The following is a 13,774-nucleotide window of genomic DNA, read 5'->3' on the forward strand; positions in this document are numbered from 1 at the left end:
CATCTACACCTGAGGCCCCAGGATTCCTTGGACCCCGAAGATGGCGGCCTTTACACAGAAGCTCTAATATCCCAAGGCAGGTGGGCTCTAAAACCCTCGTGGGGGTGGAAGGAGGCCCCCCTCGGGCTTCTCTCATCAGCGTTCAGGCCGACAAGCTCCAGGCCGAGCCCGAGGCCGGCGCTGCGGGGGCGCCCACCTGAGTACCACGAAGCATGTCTTCCAGTACTCTTTGCCCAAGTAGGAGGTGCCCGCCTTGTAATGCAGCACGCCTTCTTTGGTGATGACGCCCTCGGGGGGTGAGCAGTGGCAGGGGATGGGACCCAGGGACTCGTCCATGGGGTCCTCCCAGTGGACAAGCCCGTAGAAGCGCACAGTGACAGCGGTGGCCTGGGAGGGGCAGCAGACAGAGCGGTGAGGCCTGGGCCCGGCTCGCGGACGGCCCAGCACCAGGAATGGCCGCTGAGGAAGCAAGGGCACACCCCCAGCAGGGTGGGGGACAGGACCCAGGGGTAGGAGAGCCCCTCCCGGGCGGGGGGGGGACAGAGAAGCGCTAAAGACCTCTACCTGAGCGCCCCACCTCATCTTGACACCACAGCGGGCCTCTCAGGGACTCAGGGACGACCCCTCCCCTCCGCTCCTGGCACTCACCTCACACTTAGACTCCTGGGCCACAAATTTGGCCAGTGCCAGCTTCTCCATGGTGGCATCAGTCAGGACACTGGGGTAAGGTGGTTCCCGGCAGCCTTTGATCATGGCAGACTTTAAAGACGCCAAGAAGAACCTACACAGGGAGTGGGGTTTGCTGGCAGAGGCCCAGGGCGGGGGGCCCACCCCTCAACCAGACAGGATCCTGGCCCGGAGGGTTCCCAGAAACTTTGGGGAGGGAGCTGGCTGGCACCAGAGCTCAGGGCAGCGGGTGGGGCAGTGCTGCGCAGTAGTCCGCTGTCATCTGACAGGGACCTGGGAAAGGCCAAACCACTCTCAGTGGCCCGAGGGGCCTGGGGTCTGCTGGCGGTGCAGGTGGGACCCGAGTCCGTAAAACGACACCCGGTTATTACGAGTCATTCCTGTATGCACCCCGTGGCCCGGGCCCGTGGCCCAGACCTGTGGCCCAGTGGTGGGGCTTGTGTTTCTTTCCTGTTAGTAACTCACGCCAGCCCCCTTCCTCTCTGGTGGCCACCTCAGGTCTCAGGTCGCCCGAGCGGACGACACGAGTCCCTCAGTGTGCTTGCACGCCCCCGCAGGTTCCAGAGGGAACACATCTGTTTGCCGCGTCTGTGTGTCCTGCCGCTCCCCCGCCACCCCCAGGCCGCTCTCCAGTCCTACGGACATAGGGAGATGGCAGGGGTCCGGGGCGTGTCACTCACTCGGCCAGGGCCACGTCGGCCGTGTCCAGGAGGAACTGCTTCCTGCGGTTGGTGCACACCAGCTTCACGGTCTGCTGGTCCAGGCCCACCTGCCAGAAACAAGACCTTCACATGCGCACGGGGCTTGGCAGCTTCCTGGAGGAAGAGGCAGCCGTGGCCGGGCTCAGGGCTGGCTGGGGAGGGAGGAAGCACACGCCGAAGGCGCCACAGGGTAAAGCCCCAGAGGCCTGGGACCCTGGCATGAGCTGGGGAGGGATGGTCAGAAATGTGGTGGATGAAGAGGTGTCCTCAACTCGGTTCTCCTCCCCAGCACCACAGGCTCAAGTGGCTCTAAGAGAAGCTGACGCCTGACAGTGAGGCCCGGCGGGGACAGGCCTCACTCTGCAGCTCTGCCGGCGGGTGGCCGAGGAGCCCTGTCCCACGGTGTATGCCCACCGCCGAGCCTGCACTCACCGACACATAGTCAAGTTCGTTGTAAGAAACGGCCTCTTCCACCAGGTACGGCTTTTCCGCGGCCCCTGAGAGAGGAGACCCCAATGCCTGTGACCCACAGGGGTCTCTTTCCCCCCGCTGCCCCATCTTCTAAGACCCCATCTCTGAGAGCGGCCCCGTCCTTGCCCTGCCATCTGACACGGAGGAGGAGAGTGACTCGGGGCATTCGGGTCTCACGGGGCCGCTGAGGTGGCTGGCGGCACAGCCAGGCAGGGTTCTGGTCACCGCTCGCCAGGCAGCCGAGAGCCGGGGATGGGGGGCACGGGGACAGGGCGGGTGGCAGGCCTCATGCTCAGCCTTGGCCGGGCCCGGGGGCGGCAGGCACCTTTCCGCAGCAGGTAGACGTAGCAGTCCGTGAGCAGCACGTAGAGCAGCTGCAGGTTGCCCTCCATGTGCCCCGTGCTCATCCGGATCATCTGAGGGGCCGAGACAGAGGAGGGTCAGGCGCCCCCCGGCTCCCACCTGCCGCCCCACCCCGGCCGTGCACTGTCCCACTCGTCCTGGAGTTCCCGGGACTGACCTTGAAGAGCTGCTCCTCGTTTTCTCGAAACACGTGGATCATCAGCAGAAGCAAGTGATTGTTGTCCACTCTGTGAGAGCGACAGGCGTGGGGGTGTCAGGCGAGGGCAGGGGCAGGAGGTGACGTGACACACAGCGGCACACAGGCACGCAGAGGGAGCGCGGCTGTCGTGGCGCTGGCCCTGCCCAGGAGCCAGAGTGTGTGTGTGTGTGGGGGGGGGGTCCTACACCCCATCCCGCCTCCCAGCCCAGGCTAAGCCTCCCAGGAGCTGCACTTTGTCTTTCTGGAGGACAGACGCCCACTGTCCTCGGCTTTTGAGGGCGGGAGCGTCCCTCAGGCCAGCGGCACGGAGAGCCCTGCGCACCTGAACTCTGCCGAGTGGCTCATGTCGGAGGGGCTCCCCTGCCCCTCATCCACCCCGGAGTCCTCCGCGCTGCTCAGACAAGGGCTGGGCTGGTCTCGCTTGAGCTGGCACAGAGTCTCGTGGGTCCCAGGCTCCAGCTCCGGCACAGGCCCCTCCCCCATCAGGGGCAGCTTGGCGTCGGGCTCCTGGGTCCCCAGCTCTGGGGCCTCCCTGGGGGGGGCGTCCTCTAGGGGCCCAGGCGTCGGCCCCTCTCTTCCTCCTCCTCCCTCTTCTTGGCCAGCAGTCGCAGGGCTACCAGGAACATGCAGCGGTTGGCCCGGCCCTGCAGGGTCATGGTTGCTGCCACCTGACGTAAGAGCGCTTGGACTCTCGACGGTAAAGCGGTAGAAGTCCATTGGGGCTGGAAGCCCCTCACTAAAGTCGCAAAATGGCGGCTTCTCCGGGGCTTCCCCGGGGGAGCCGGTCCGAAAGGACTGGTCTGGGGACTGGACGTGGGAGCGCCAGGTGCTGGGGTCCAGCTGCCCGTTGAGCTGGTCGATCACCTTACTCAGGGGCTGCCCCAAGCGCTCCATGGAGGTGTCCTTCATCTCGGGGATAAGCAGGCCCATCTGGCCGGGCTCCGAGAGCTCGCTGCTCTCCGCCGTGCTGCTGGGCCCCTCTCCCTCCTCCTGGGGGGACGTAATGGTCGCATCGGGGGAGGCCTGCCCCAGGCCTGGACTGCTGACCAGGCTGTCGCCATCTCCCCGCCGGGCACCGGTGTCCTGGATGGAGGCGGGGTGAAGCGGACTGGCTTCCTCATCCGACCTCATCTTCTTCTTCTTGCCGGTTTTCTTCTTCTTGGTGACCCTGGGACAGCAGTGACGGGGAGAGATTTACCACCTGAGCGCCACAGAACTGGCGAAATGAGACAGGCTGGGTCAAAGGGGGTGATCCTGGGCGTGTGACCTCTGAGGGCACTGGAGGGAGCTTCGGTGGTCCTGGGCAGTGCTGGGTGGGAGGCCCTAGGCCAGGGGGCGAGAGCAGCTCAGGCCCTGAGGTAGCCCCGCTGCCGGCAGAGGCAGGGACCCCTGAGCCAACGCCTACGAATTCTAGCTGCCGTCACAGCGGCGCCAGCTGCTCCGGGAACAAACACAAGCCGTGGCCGGTCAGGACGATGGTGCCTCTAACCCTGCCCTCCCTTTGGGATATGGCCAGTGGCCCCTGAGCTGACCTCACTTCCCATCAGGTGTCACCGCGGATAATTCAACCAGAAATGCACTCGGAGTCTTCTGGGCTCAAACTTCCTTGGTGGCAAGTTGGCTGGGATGGGCCCGGCAGGGCAACCCCAGGTCTGAGCCATTAAAGCAACTGAGGCCTTGAACCAGCCTACAGGGTGGGACCCGTCTCCTGCCTCAGGCCAGCAAGCCTCGGAGGGTACAACACGCACATCTGCTTCTTCGGTGCTGAGAGTCTCAGGGGCGGGAGCCAGGGCAGGTCGGGGAGCCTGGGAGGCTGTGGGCCAAGAGCTCCCCAGTCTGTCCTGCACCTCCTCCTTCCCTTCTAGGTAGGTGCCTGTCCCCCTGATGGTGACACTTTCGAGGAGCCATGCTGAACCAGGATCAGTACACATCTCAGAAACTGTACAGGGACATCCAAGAACTATTAGAATTCCAGTGTGAAGGGGTTTTCTCTTCCTGGATGAACCAGACAAATGCCCCCGCAGCCCACGTGTGGCCCCAGCCGCCAGCCCCAGCTGTCGTCCGTGCCACACCACCTTCTGGGCTCGGGCCCTCTGTTTCTTCTTGCTCCAAGAACCACTGGAGAACCCCTTACTCTCCAGGAAGATCCCGGTCTGCCCCCGGGGGTGTGGTCCCTGGGCGCACGGACTAAAACATGATGCTGGGAGCGGACAGGACGGACACCCGGATGTCCCCCCAATGCCTGCTGACCTAATGACTTCGAGCTCTGTGCAGGCATCTGGCAGGTCGAGAGCGTGGGATTCGCCCTTCTCCTGAGAGGTGGTGTGCACTGGGGTGGTGTCGGACGAGGACACGGTCTCTGCCGGGTCCTCGCTGAAGGGGTTGTGGCGCTGGGTGGGGCTCTTGGAAGCTTTGCTGCTGGTCGGGTCTGAAGCAGTGGAGCGCGGGCCGCTGACGGTGTCTGTGAGGTCTCCATCTGGGAGCACAGGAGACAGGAGACAGCCCGTCAGACACCATCTGGCGACCCCGGGCCCCCAAAGCATGCCTTAACTCATGAGGGAGGCAGGTGAGTCCCTCCCGGGGACATCTGATCAGGGCAGCCCTGTTTTAAGAGCAGAAGCCCCAAACCAACTGGACACAGGACGTGTGCTCTAAGAGTGACCTGGAGGGGCACCATCACCACTCCACTGGGAACCCCCAAGAGCTCAAAGCAATTTGGCTGAGTTCGAGGTAAGAGCCCCAAGGTTAAACAGCCTCCAGGCGGAAGCCCGTCAGGGACGGTGACCTTGATGCCTGGAGAGGAGACAGGCCACGGACCTCTCAGGTTAATCTTACGGCCTTCTGTTAGAGGGAGCTGGGGAGGGGGTACCCAGCAGGGCTGAGATACCCGAAGTCCTCTGAAGGGTGCTCACTCCGCCCCGCACCAGAGGCAGATAAAAGCAACAAAGGAAGGGAAACGGAGGGAAACGATGGGGATCAGAGAAATTGAGGGGTGCAGAGTACAGTCGGGGGCTGAGAGACAGGACAGGGAGTCTGGAGGGTGGGGGGAAAGGCAGAACAAGGGCCCGAGCACAGTGGGAAGAATGACAGACCAGAGCAACAAGGAGATGCAAAGGGGAGAGGAAAGGGGTCCTGAGCGGCCGCCCCCAACAGCTGCCTCACAGGCCTTTGGGCGGCTGCTTCTCTCCCTGACATGGGTACACTCCCGGAGTGGGGGGCGGGACCAGGCACCCCTTTAAGGCGTGAGCTGGGAACTTCATTTCATTCAAGGCTCCGGTCCCTTCTGGGTCCCCCTCACCCTTGGCTCCACCCTGGGGAGAAGGCAGGGTGGGGGGAGGATGCTGCCTCTCCAGAGAGGGGCTGGTCTGACTGCCCCCCCCCACCGACCCCGACCACCCGGCCCAGGTCACCGGAACAGGAGCAGGAAAAGCACACCGGGCGTTTATCTGGTGGCAGATGGGAGCCGGCCCAGCAGAGAACTGAGGCCCAGCTATGGGAAGGGGTCGGATGAAGGTTAATGGCATGGGGCACAGGATGCTCATGCCCCATTTGCCAGTGTACACACATCGTGTGGGCCATTATCTGCCCAGAGGAGACATGGCAAACATGTCTCATCTGGAAGAGCCCAACCTGCCGGCCACTTCCTCATGGGTCCTGGAAACCACCGGGCAACTGTCTGCTGATACAGCACACCATCCTTTTTTTTTTAAGTACAGTGTCTTTTAACATAAGGACAAAGGTAGGGGCCAAAGGCGATTACCAGCCCTGCCAGAAATACACTAGCAACACGTAAAACTTCCTTCAGACGTCCTGGTCCCCCAGAGCCTTAGTTCTCAGAGGTAGAAAACCTTGCCCTTCTGCCTCAAAGAAGGGTCCTGCGAAGCCGTATGTTCTCGTTCCAGCCCCTAGAGATCCAGAAGGAGCGCTGAGAAGTGCGTGAGCAGCCCCGGGACGTGGTGGCCGTCCAGGCTGCTGGCCTGTCAGCTCTGCAACGAGCCAAGGACCACGGAAGGCCGCCTCAGCCCCGACCCCAGGGCCCCGGCTTTGGAGCTGCCCCCAAATCCTGCTTTCCTCCAGGGGGAAGACGACTGAGTTTCCCCAGGGGAGCTGCCTGAACAGGCTCGGGAACTCAGGAAAGCAGGAGATCCCGGGTGGGACGAAGCTCACCCTGTCCGGGCACCCAGCCCCAGCCCAGCCCAGCCCAGCCCAGCCCAGCCCGAGCAAGCAGCGCCACCCGAGCTGTTAGTTCTCAGGCCACCGGGAGCTCCCAAGGGCTGCGGAGGGAGGTCAGGCCCTGCCCGACAGGTGACTGCAGAGGGCAGTGAGGAGCTGGGTCACAAGGGGGTTAGTGGTTAGAATCAGAGGGGGAGAAAAATCAATGCCCAGCATGTGCACTGCAAGAAGAGAGGTTCAGAGGATAAATGAGGTTACGATGGAATTCTGGATTTTGAGCTCATCTTAACTAACCTGTGGCACTCTTGAGTGCTACTCTCTTGGCCAGATGACATAATTTTCCCCAATGCCCTGTCTTATTTCCCCGCAACTAAGCTATTTCATACACTAGTCGGAAAAAGATCACCTGTCATCCATTACTCAGAGATCATGGCGCTAATAACGAAGGGGGCTGGTGCTCCAGAGCAGCGGAAAGGGCACCTTTGCCTCTGGCCGGATGAGCAGTCAGCACCTCCTTCCTCCGGGGCTGCCCGCCCCACCCCCACCTGGCCCAGCCACCCACAGGGCAGGAGGCTCTTTAATGAGGGGGTGTGGGCTTATGGCCTCAGATCTAGGGAGGAAGCAGTAACCGTCTCCAAAACATGCCCTGTGCTTTGAGTCATCATGGGAACATGAGGAAGAGCCCCATGGGTTTCCAGAAGCCCAGAAGTGGCATCATGGGCAGGAGAATGTCCAGGCACGGCTGCCACCTAGTGGACAGGTAGGAGGGCGGACGGATTTTATTGAAACCTGCCTGAAAACCTCAAAGAGAATCTCCCCATAGGAGGTTTCAGCTCTGTCTGGGCCATTTTGCCCATCGGGCCCTCCAGCTCTTTCCACGATACACACCGGAGAGGAAGCCAAGACTAGACTGCAGGAACCGAGCCCTCTGCCTTTACTTCTTGACGCTTCTGACACAAGAGCACATCTGACCTAAAGGAGCTCACGATCCACAGGTTCAACCCACACTTTCCAGGACAAGCCTCCCCTCGCTGGGCCAGGCCACTAGCACCCCGTGAGCCGGTGGTTCCCTGCGCACATCCTGGTGCTTCCACTGGCATTGGAATTGGGAAGGGTGAGCCACGTGTCCCTGAAACGCAGTCACTTGGTGACTCTATGCGGCCACTGCACAAAGGCAGAAGTCCTGCACTAGGAGAAGGGGGTTTGCCTGGATCTAGAGGTCAAGTTCTCCTACTGCAGAATTCCATCTCTTAGAACACCAAACTTGGCTTTATTATAATCACTGACATTATTATTATTATAAATAACGAGCTGATTTCGAATCATGCAGCAAGCTTGGCATGGAAACACAGCAAAACAGGAGAAGAGGGTAACAGCGGACTCTGTCCCACCTTCCCAGTCTGTGCTGGGTACAGACGGCACTGCTGGAAACACATCTCCAAAATCATAATCTATAAAAACGAGGGATAAAACTGAAGATTAGAAACAGGTAGTGGAAGGACAGGGAGGGCGGGGACGGCAGGGTGGGAGACATGGGGAGAAAACAAGAGGAAAAGTTAAACTTTCTGCATTTTCTCTAACAGCCTGGGAAGCCTACGATGCTTCTCAGCTCCCACACTGGCCCGGGAACCTCGAGCCAGCTGGGAACAACCTCGGGGGCAACCCTTTCCAACCCCAGGACCTGGTTCTGGCTGAGAAGAATGTGGGCACCCTGTACCAGCCTTTTCCATCCCTCGCCTTCCTTGCCTCTGAACCCAGCATCAGAGGTGGGGGGGCTCGAGGGGACACCTCCGCCTGCAGGCGGCCTGGCTGCCCTCTCAGGGCCCGGGCCCCGGACTTCTCGGAGGCAGCCCATACGCCCAAGCCAAGGAGGCTGAGCTGCCGCCTTCCGCTTGTACAAGCAGCAATTCGAGTCTTGCTAACAAGGCTGGAAGTAACCGCCCTCAGGAGCCCTTGGCACAAGCAGATGCAAAGAAAGAGAAGGCCAAGGTCTCAATGCTAATGCACTTCCAGGGAACCCCGGGGGCCGCACTTGTGCTTGGGGTCCCCTTCCGTGGAGGTGAAGCCGGGTACAGTAAACGAAGAGCTCTCCTTTCCCATGGGGGATGCATGAAGGTGGAGAAACGGCCAGTTTTATACACGAACACAGAAGCCTAAGGTTTGAAAGAAACCAGGCTGTTCTAATCAGCTGTTGGATCCCAACAACAAAGTGGCCTACAGACGTGACGACGACCTTTTCCAGTCTTGGTGGGAACAATCCCGCTAACAGAGCAGCAAGTGCAGAAGTCCAGAAACCGGACGGGCTCCTAAGAACAGGGGGCAGGTCTCCCCTCCTCTCCGGACCCAGCCGGCCCTCTCTTCTCCCTCCAGGAGCTGCTCAGCCTCTTTCTGCCTAGAATCAGAGTAGGACGAGCTGCCCAGGCAGGCGGCACTCACCCCTACAGCGGCAGGAAGAGTTTCCTGGTCTCGCAGCTACTCCCTCATCACTTCGAAAACCCTCCGCCCACCCCTGCCCCGGGTCTAGGGCCCTAGCCTTCTGGAAAAGGGTCTAACATTCGTAGGATCTCGTTTTGGCTTTTTGTCCCCAGAATCTGTGTTTTACCCACCACGGAGATGCTGAAGAAATGAACGGAGACCTGGGAAATGGTCGGCCCCGGTGAACTTCCAAACGCCCCGGTCAGACCACAACGAGCCCAGACAGACGTCACCCAGCCAGGCGTGAGTGGCCTCACCACCCGGGCCACAGCAGAGGCAGGACCCCAGCTGCGGGGCGCTTACCCTCACTGGATGGGGCAATGGCGCTGTCATCCCACTCCAGGTTGGTGGAGGTGACGGAGTTGAAGGAGTTGAGGGACAGGCTGTCCGAGCCTTGCACGGAGCTGGGGAGGCGGTCTTCGAAGTCTAGCAGGTACTGCGGTTTGTAGTAGTCGGGCATGTAGGGGGCCAAGTCTAGGTATGGGGCGTCCTAAAATGAGAGAGCAGAGAGCAGGCTCGGCTGTGGGAGGCCCGGGAGGAGACCTGCCTCCATCCGGCCTCCCCTGCCAGCTCTCCTTTGGGCAATCAGTGGGCTAAAGGCACAGAATTTGGAAAGAAGCTGCTAAAAGCAGTCATGTGAATGGCTGTGGCTCTCAAAGCTCTGGGTTCGAGACAGACAGAGGGCAGATCCCATCTCTGCCTGCCAAGCCCCCCTTTGACCTCTTCGGCCACAGGAGTGGCTCATTTTTTCCAGTTCCGACTACCTGCTGGTAGATGGTCTGTGCTGCTGGCGTAGGGACCCGGGAAGGTGACTGGACTAGGACGGGGCAGCTGGGTGCTGACGAGCCCAAGTTTGAGAGACATTCTGGACCCTCCTTAGCCCTTTTGGGGCCCGCATCCTGGTTTTCTAGGGCGTGACAGTGCGGGAGGCCAGGGAGCAAGGAGCTGAGGGCCCTTGTAAGATCCTAAGAGGCACCAGGATGAATGTGCCTTGTCTTTCTAAACACTCACGTCCTAAACACGAAGGAGGGTCCACTAGCCCTAAATACTCTAGACTGTGTGGCTTGTAGCCTGGTTCGGACAGGGGCAGGAAGGAGTCGCCTGAACTAGGCCCTCTGGCTTAGGGAAGCCGAGAGAGGATCACCCCCTTCCATCCCGTTCCGCTGTTCTGACCCTGAACTAACAAGGTGCTGCTCAGGCTCCATCACACCCAACAGGCTCCCCGAGACGGCCCAGGAGGGTCGGACTACATGTCCAGCCCGCCCAGCCTGCCGCCCCCCAGTGGCAGCGAGAGCCACGTGTCTCACCAGATCCAGGTCAAATCGAATGAACTCCAGCCCAGACACCAAGGTCAGGAAGAGAGTCAGGTGATCGTGACTGCAGACCAGGGCATTCCTGCAAGACACGAGGAAGGACGATGGTCACCAGCTCGGCCCCGACCTCCCCGGCAAGCTGTCTGTGTTGAAACTGGACATGGGACGTCCCCACCGTCTGGAGGGCACCCAGCTTGGGGCCGCCTTCAGCCACCCCTTTGCCGCTCTCCTCCTGGCACTGGAGACGCACAGCACTTCCCGGCCACTGTCCTCAAACGTGGGGCCGGCGGCACAAGGCTCGTCTAGCTCTTAGCAGCTGCCCCCGACACTTTGTTCCTGCAGGATCCCGGCCAAGGCCGAGCGCGCTAGGAAGGTCTGAGGCCTGGGGAGCGGACCGGGCAGAGGCCGAGCAGCGAGGACGCCCGTACTCCTGGCAGGGTCGTCAGAGGCAAGGTGCCGAGGGCCCTTCGGCCATCGCTGATGTGTCCGCCGAATGCCATGCCAGGCTGGGCCTCTGATGTGGCACACCGTGGTGTCTGCTTATGCCAAGAGTCTTTGGGACGAGGTTCAAGGGGAGCTCTGGGGCTGCGAGAGACAGACCGTTCCAGACACTCACTTGACGTAGTACTTATGCAGGAGGCCCAGGTTCTCCTGGAACAGCCGCAGGTAGCTCTCCAGGGAGTTCTCGTTGAGCGCCAGGTACAGCCAGGCCCTGCCTGCACACGGGGGGCAGGAGTTAACCGGGAGGAAGGTCAGGCTGCCGGCTCTCTGGGCCGGGCGACGGCAGGGAGGACAGCGAGAGTCGCTGAGGGGACCAAGCGCTCTGCGAGCCCCCTCCCCTGTCGGGAGGGCCGGGATCCCCGAAACCTGTGGTTTTCTAGTCAGACCCAAGCTGGTGGCGGCCCAGGGAACTGCGACTGAGAGCACAGGTCGCAACCTCCAGGTGGGCTGAGAAGCTTAAGGACTGGGCACTGACGCTGCTGGCTCACAGCGATCCCAGCGCAGGGAGAGAAGGCAGGCTTCCCATTCCAGGCTCGGGCTGGGACTGGACAGGAGTCGGGTTCCCCTCAGCACCCCACTCCCCTGCCCCCACCCTCAAAGCTCCAGTGACCTGGTGGGCGCCGGCCCCTGAACACCCCTCTGCCGTGGGACAGCACCAGGGGATCCGCCTCCCGGGCTGGCCCTGAGGCCACAGCTGAGCCCGCGGCCCCCGCGGCATCGTCCCAGCACTACTCACTGCGGCCCAGGTTGGTGGCCACGTGCTGCAGCACCTCGATCTGTCGGATGGCCTCTCTCCGGGTGAAATGCACCACGAGCACCCAGTAGCCCGACGAGAGGTCTTGTAGTCTGCGGAAACAGGGCAGGGGCTGCCCAGACCGAAACGGGGCCACCCTGGGACGCTGCCACCCGCCGACCCGGCGGCCTGCGTGTTGGGCACGAACTCCAGGATGAGGGCGAGGGGCTCCCCGAGGGTCCCACAGGCGGGCACCGCGCCTTCACGCCAGCGGCCCAGCTGCCGCTGAACCTGTCCCCGGGCCGTGTCCGGGGTCGGCTACAGACAGCCTGTGGTCTCCCCAAGTGGGGCACATCTCTGTCTGCTGAGACAGAGGCTCCCCGTGGCCCGGGCCGTGCCTAGGGGTGCCCTGGGGTCTGTCTGGAGGCCACCTCTGCCTTACCCGTACAGCAGAGCATGGTCCAGGTGCTCGCACAGACGTTGCAGGACCTTGTCATGGTTCCGGATGGCGGGGGTCTCTTCTTCACACGCAGCAAAGTAGCTCTGCAACTGGAAGGAAAAGGAATCCGCCCGAAGTGAGACACAGATAAAGGGGCGGGCTACAGCAGCCAGCTAAGACCACCGGCCGAGGGGCGCCGGGCTAGCTCTGTCCGTGGAGCGCATGACGCTTGATCTCAGGGTTGTAGGTTCGAGCCCCATGCTGGATGTAGAGATTACTTAAAAATAAAATATGGGGTGCCTGGGTGGCTCAGTGGGTTGAGCCTCTGCCTTCAGCTCAGGTCATGGGATGAGCCCCGCACTGGGCTCTCTGCTCAGCAGGGAGCCTGCTTCCCCCACCCCCTGCCTGCCTCTTTGCCTACTTGTGATCTCTCTCTCTGTCAAATAAATAAATAAAATCTTTTAAAAAATTAAAGAAAAAAGAAAGTATTAAAAAGAAAACAAAACAAAACAAAAGAAAGACAACCAGTCCAGTGACATCACCATGGTGACCACCAGCTGCTCACCCTGCAGCCTCAGAGCCCAGGCCCCCCAGAGGCAGCCAGTGCCTGCTTTGCACAGTGACAGCCTGTGGCCAGGATCTGTGTGCAGGTCTCAGGTGATACCAAGCCTTGAGCCGCGCTACACCCCCCAGGGTATAGGGATTTACGAGGTATTATCCGTATAAATGGTCCCCTGCTCTGGAGCCGTACAACACGCCTGCTTGGAGCGCCCTCCGCACACACTAAGGGCTGACGTGGGACCCTGGATTTGCCCAAGGAGACGGACAAGGTTGGGTAGGGGTCGGGGTCCAAGCCAGGCTCTTGTCCAGCCCTACACCGAGAAGGACACCTGTTTCCAGGCTGGACAGGTAACAGGAAGGGGGCGGCAGGCGAGATGAACCGCAGCACGGAGCGAAGGCTGCGGAAGGAGAGGGCGGCTCTCTGTGGACAGTGCAGGCTACGAAAGCAGGGGCCCTAGGAGACAAGTCTCTCCAACCTCGTTTCAGCCACACTCCGGTCTGCTGTTGCCCTTATACTGGCCAGAAGGGAGACAGACATACAAGAACACTCATCTCAGGTCTAAGCTTGGCACGGGACTGACGTGTTCTCAAGTGTTTTCTGGAGGCCGCGGTCGAGACGGCAGCAGCGAGCCACATCATCCACACCAGCAAGCATGCGCTCCTGGCGAGAGGCCAGCATTCAGGGCCCGCAACAAAAATAGCTTCTCTTCCCCGTGGCCCTGGGTGAGCCCAGCAGCCCTGCTGGCCGGGGATAGACCCCAGTCCTGCCAGGTTGCCCTCCTCCTGCGAGGCGGGCAAAACAGGCGTGGGAGGAGGGTTCCTAGAGGCCAAAGAAAGCCAGGAGCCCAGGCAAACGGCCCAAGTCCCTCCCAGAGATGGCCGGAGGTCATTTCGCTCACTTTAGTACTGACAACACGGGTATCCGGCATTTTCTTCTTCGTTCTGAGATCAGAGAGTCTTAGATGATAGAGCTGGCAGGATATTTCAAGATCTGGTGAACTCCCTTATTAAGAAAGCAAAATGGGGACGCCTGGGTGACTCAGTTGTTAAGCGCCTGCCTTCAGCTCAGGTCATGATCTCAGGGTCCTGAAACCGAGCCCCGCGTCGGGCTCCCTGCTCAGCGGGGAGCCTGCTTCTCCCTCTCCCACTCCCCTTGCG

At 61.2% G+C, this 13,774-nt stretch overlaps 1 protein-coding gene across 2 annotated transcripts in view; it reads right to left on the bottom strand.

Moving 5' to 3' along the window:
• The window catches only part of PLEKHM2 (pleckstrin homology and RUN domain containing M2), a 38,097-nt gene that overhangs the window by 3,105 nt on the left and 21,218 nt on the right, over nucleotides 1-13,774 (bottom strand). The window contains exons 2-15 of one of the 2 annotated variants that reach the window (XM_080801042.1): nucleotides 12,059-12,165; nucleotides 11,620-11,729; nucleotides 10,999-11,098; nucleotides 10,377-10,464; nucleotides 9,373-9,559; nucleotides 7,986-8,045; nucleotides 4,672-4,897; nucleotides 2,744-3,589; nucleotides 2,380-2,449; nucleotides 2,185-2,275; nucleotides 1,821-1,885; nucleotides 1,368-1,456; nucleotides 649-781; nucleotides 197-387 (exon numbers count right to left, since the gene is read on the bottom strand). In XM_080801042.1, coding sequence (XP_080657168.1) covers nucleotides 197-387; nucleotides 649-781; nucleotides 1,368-1,456; nucleotides 1,821-1,885; nucleotides 2,185-2,275; nucleotides 2,380-2,449; nucleotides 2,744-3,589; nucleotides 4,672-4,897; nucleotides 7,986-8,045; nucleotides 9,373-9,559; nucleotides 10,377-10,464; nucleotides 10,999-11,098; nucleotides 11,620-11,729; nucleotides 12,059-12,165 — 2,363 coding nt within the window. The remainder of the gene's footprint in view (nucleotides 1-196; nucleotides 388-648; nucleotides 782-1,367; nucleotides 1,457-1,820; nucleotides 1,886-2,184; nucleotides 2,276-2,379; nucleotides 2,450-2,743; nucleotides 3,590-4,671; nucleotides 4,898-7,985; nucleotides 8,046-9,372; nucleotides 9,560-10,376; nucleotides 10,465-10,998; nucleotides 11,099-11,619; nucleotides 11,730-12,058; nucleotides 12,166-13,774) is intronic. The other variant, XM_080801043.1, reaches the window with a different exon arrangement.

The sequence above is a fragment of the Martes martes genome (genome assembly GCF_963455335.1).
Source record: "Martes martes genome assembly, chromosome: 4".
Taxonomy (NCBI): domain Eukaryota; kingdom Metazoa; phylum Chordata; class Mammalia; order Carnivora; family Mustelidae; genus Martes; species Martes martes.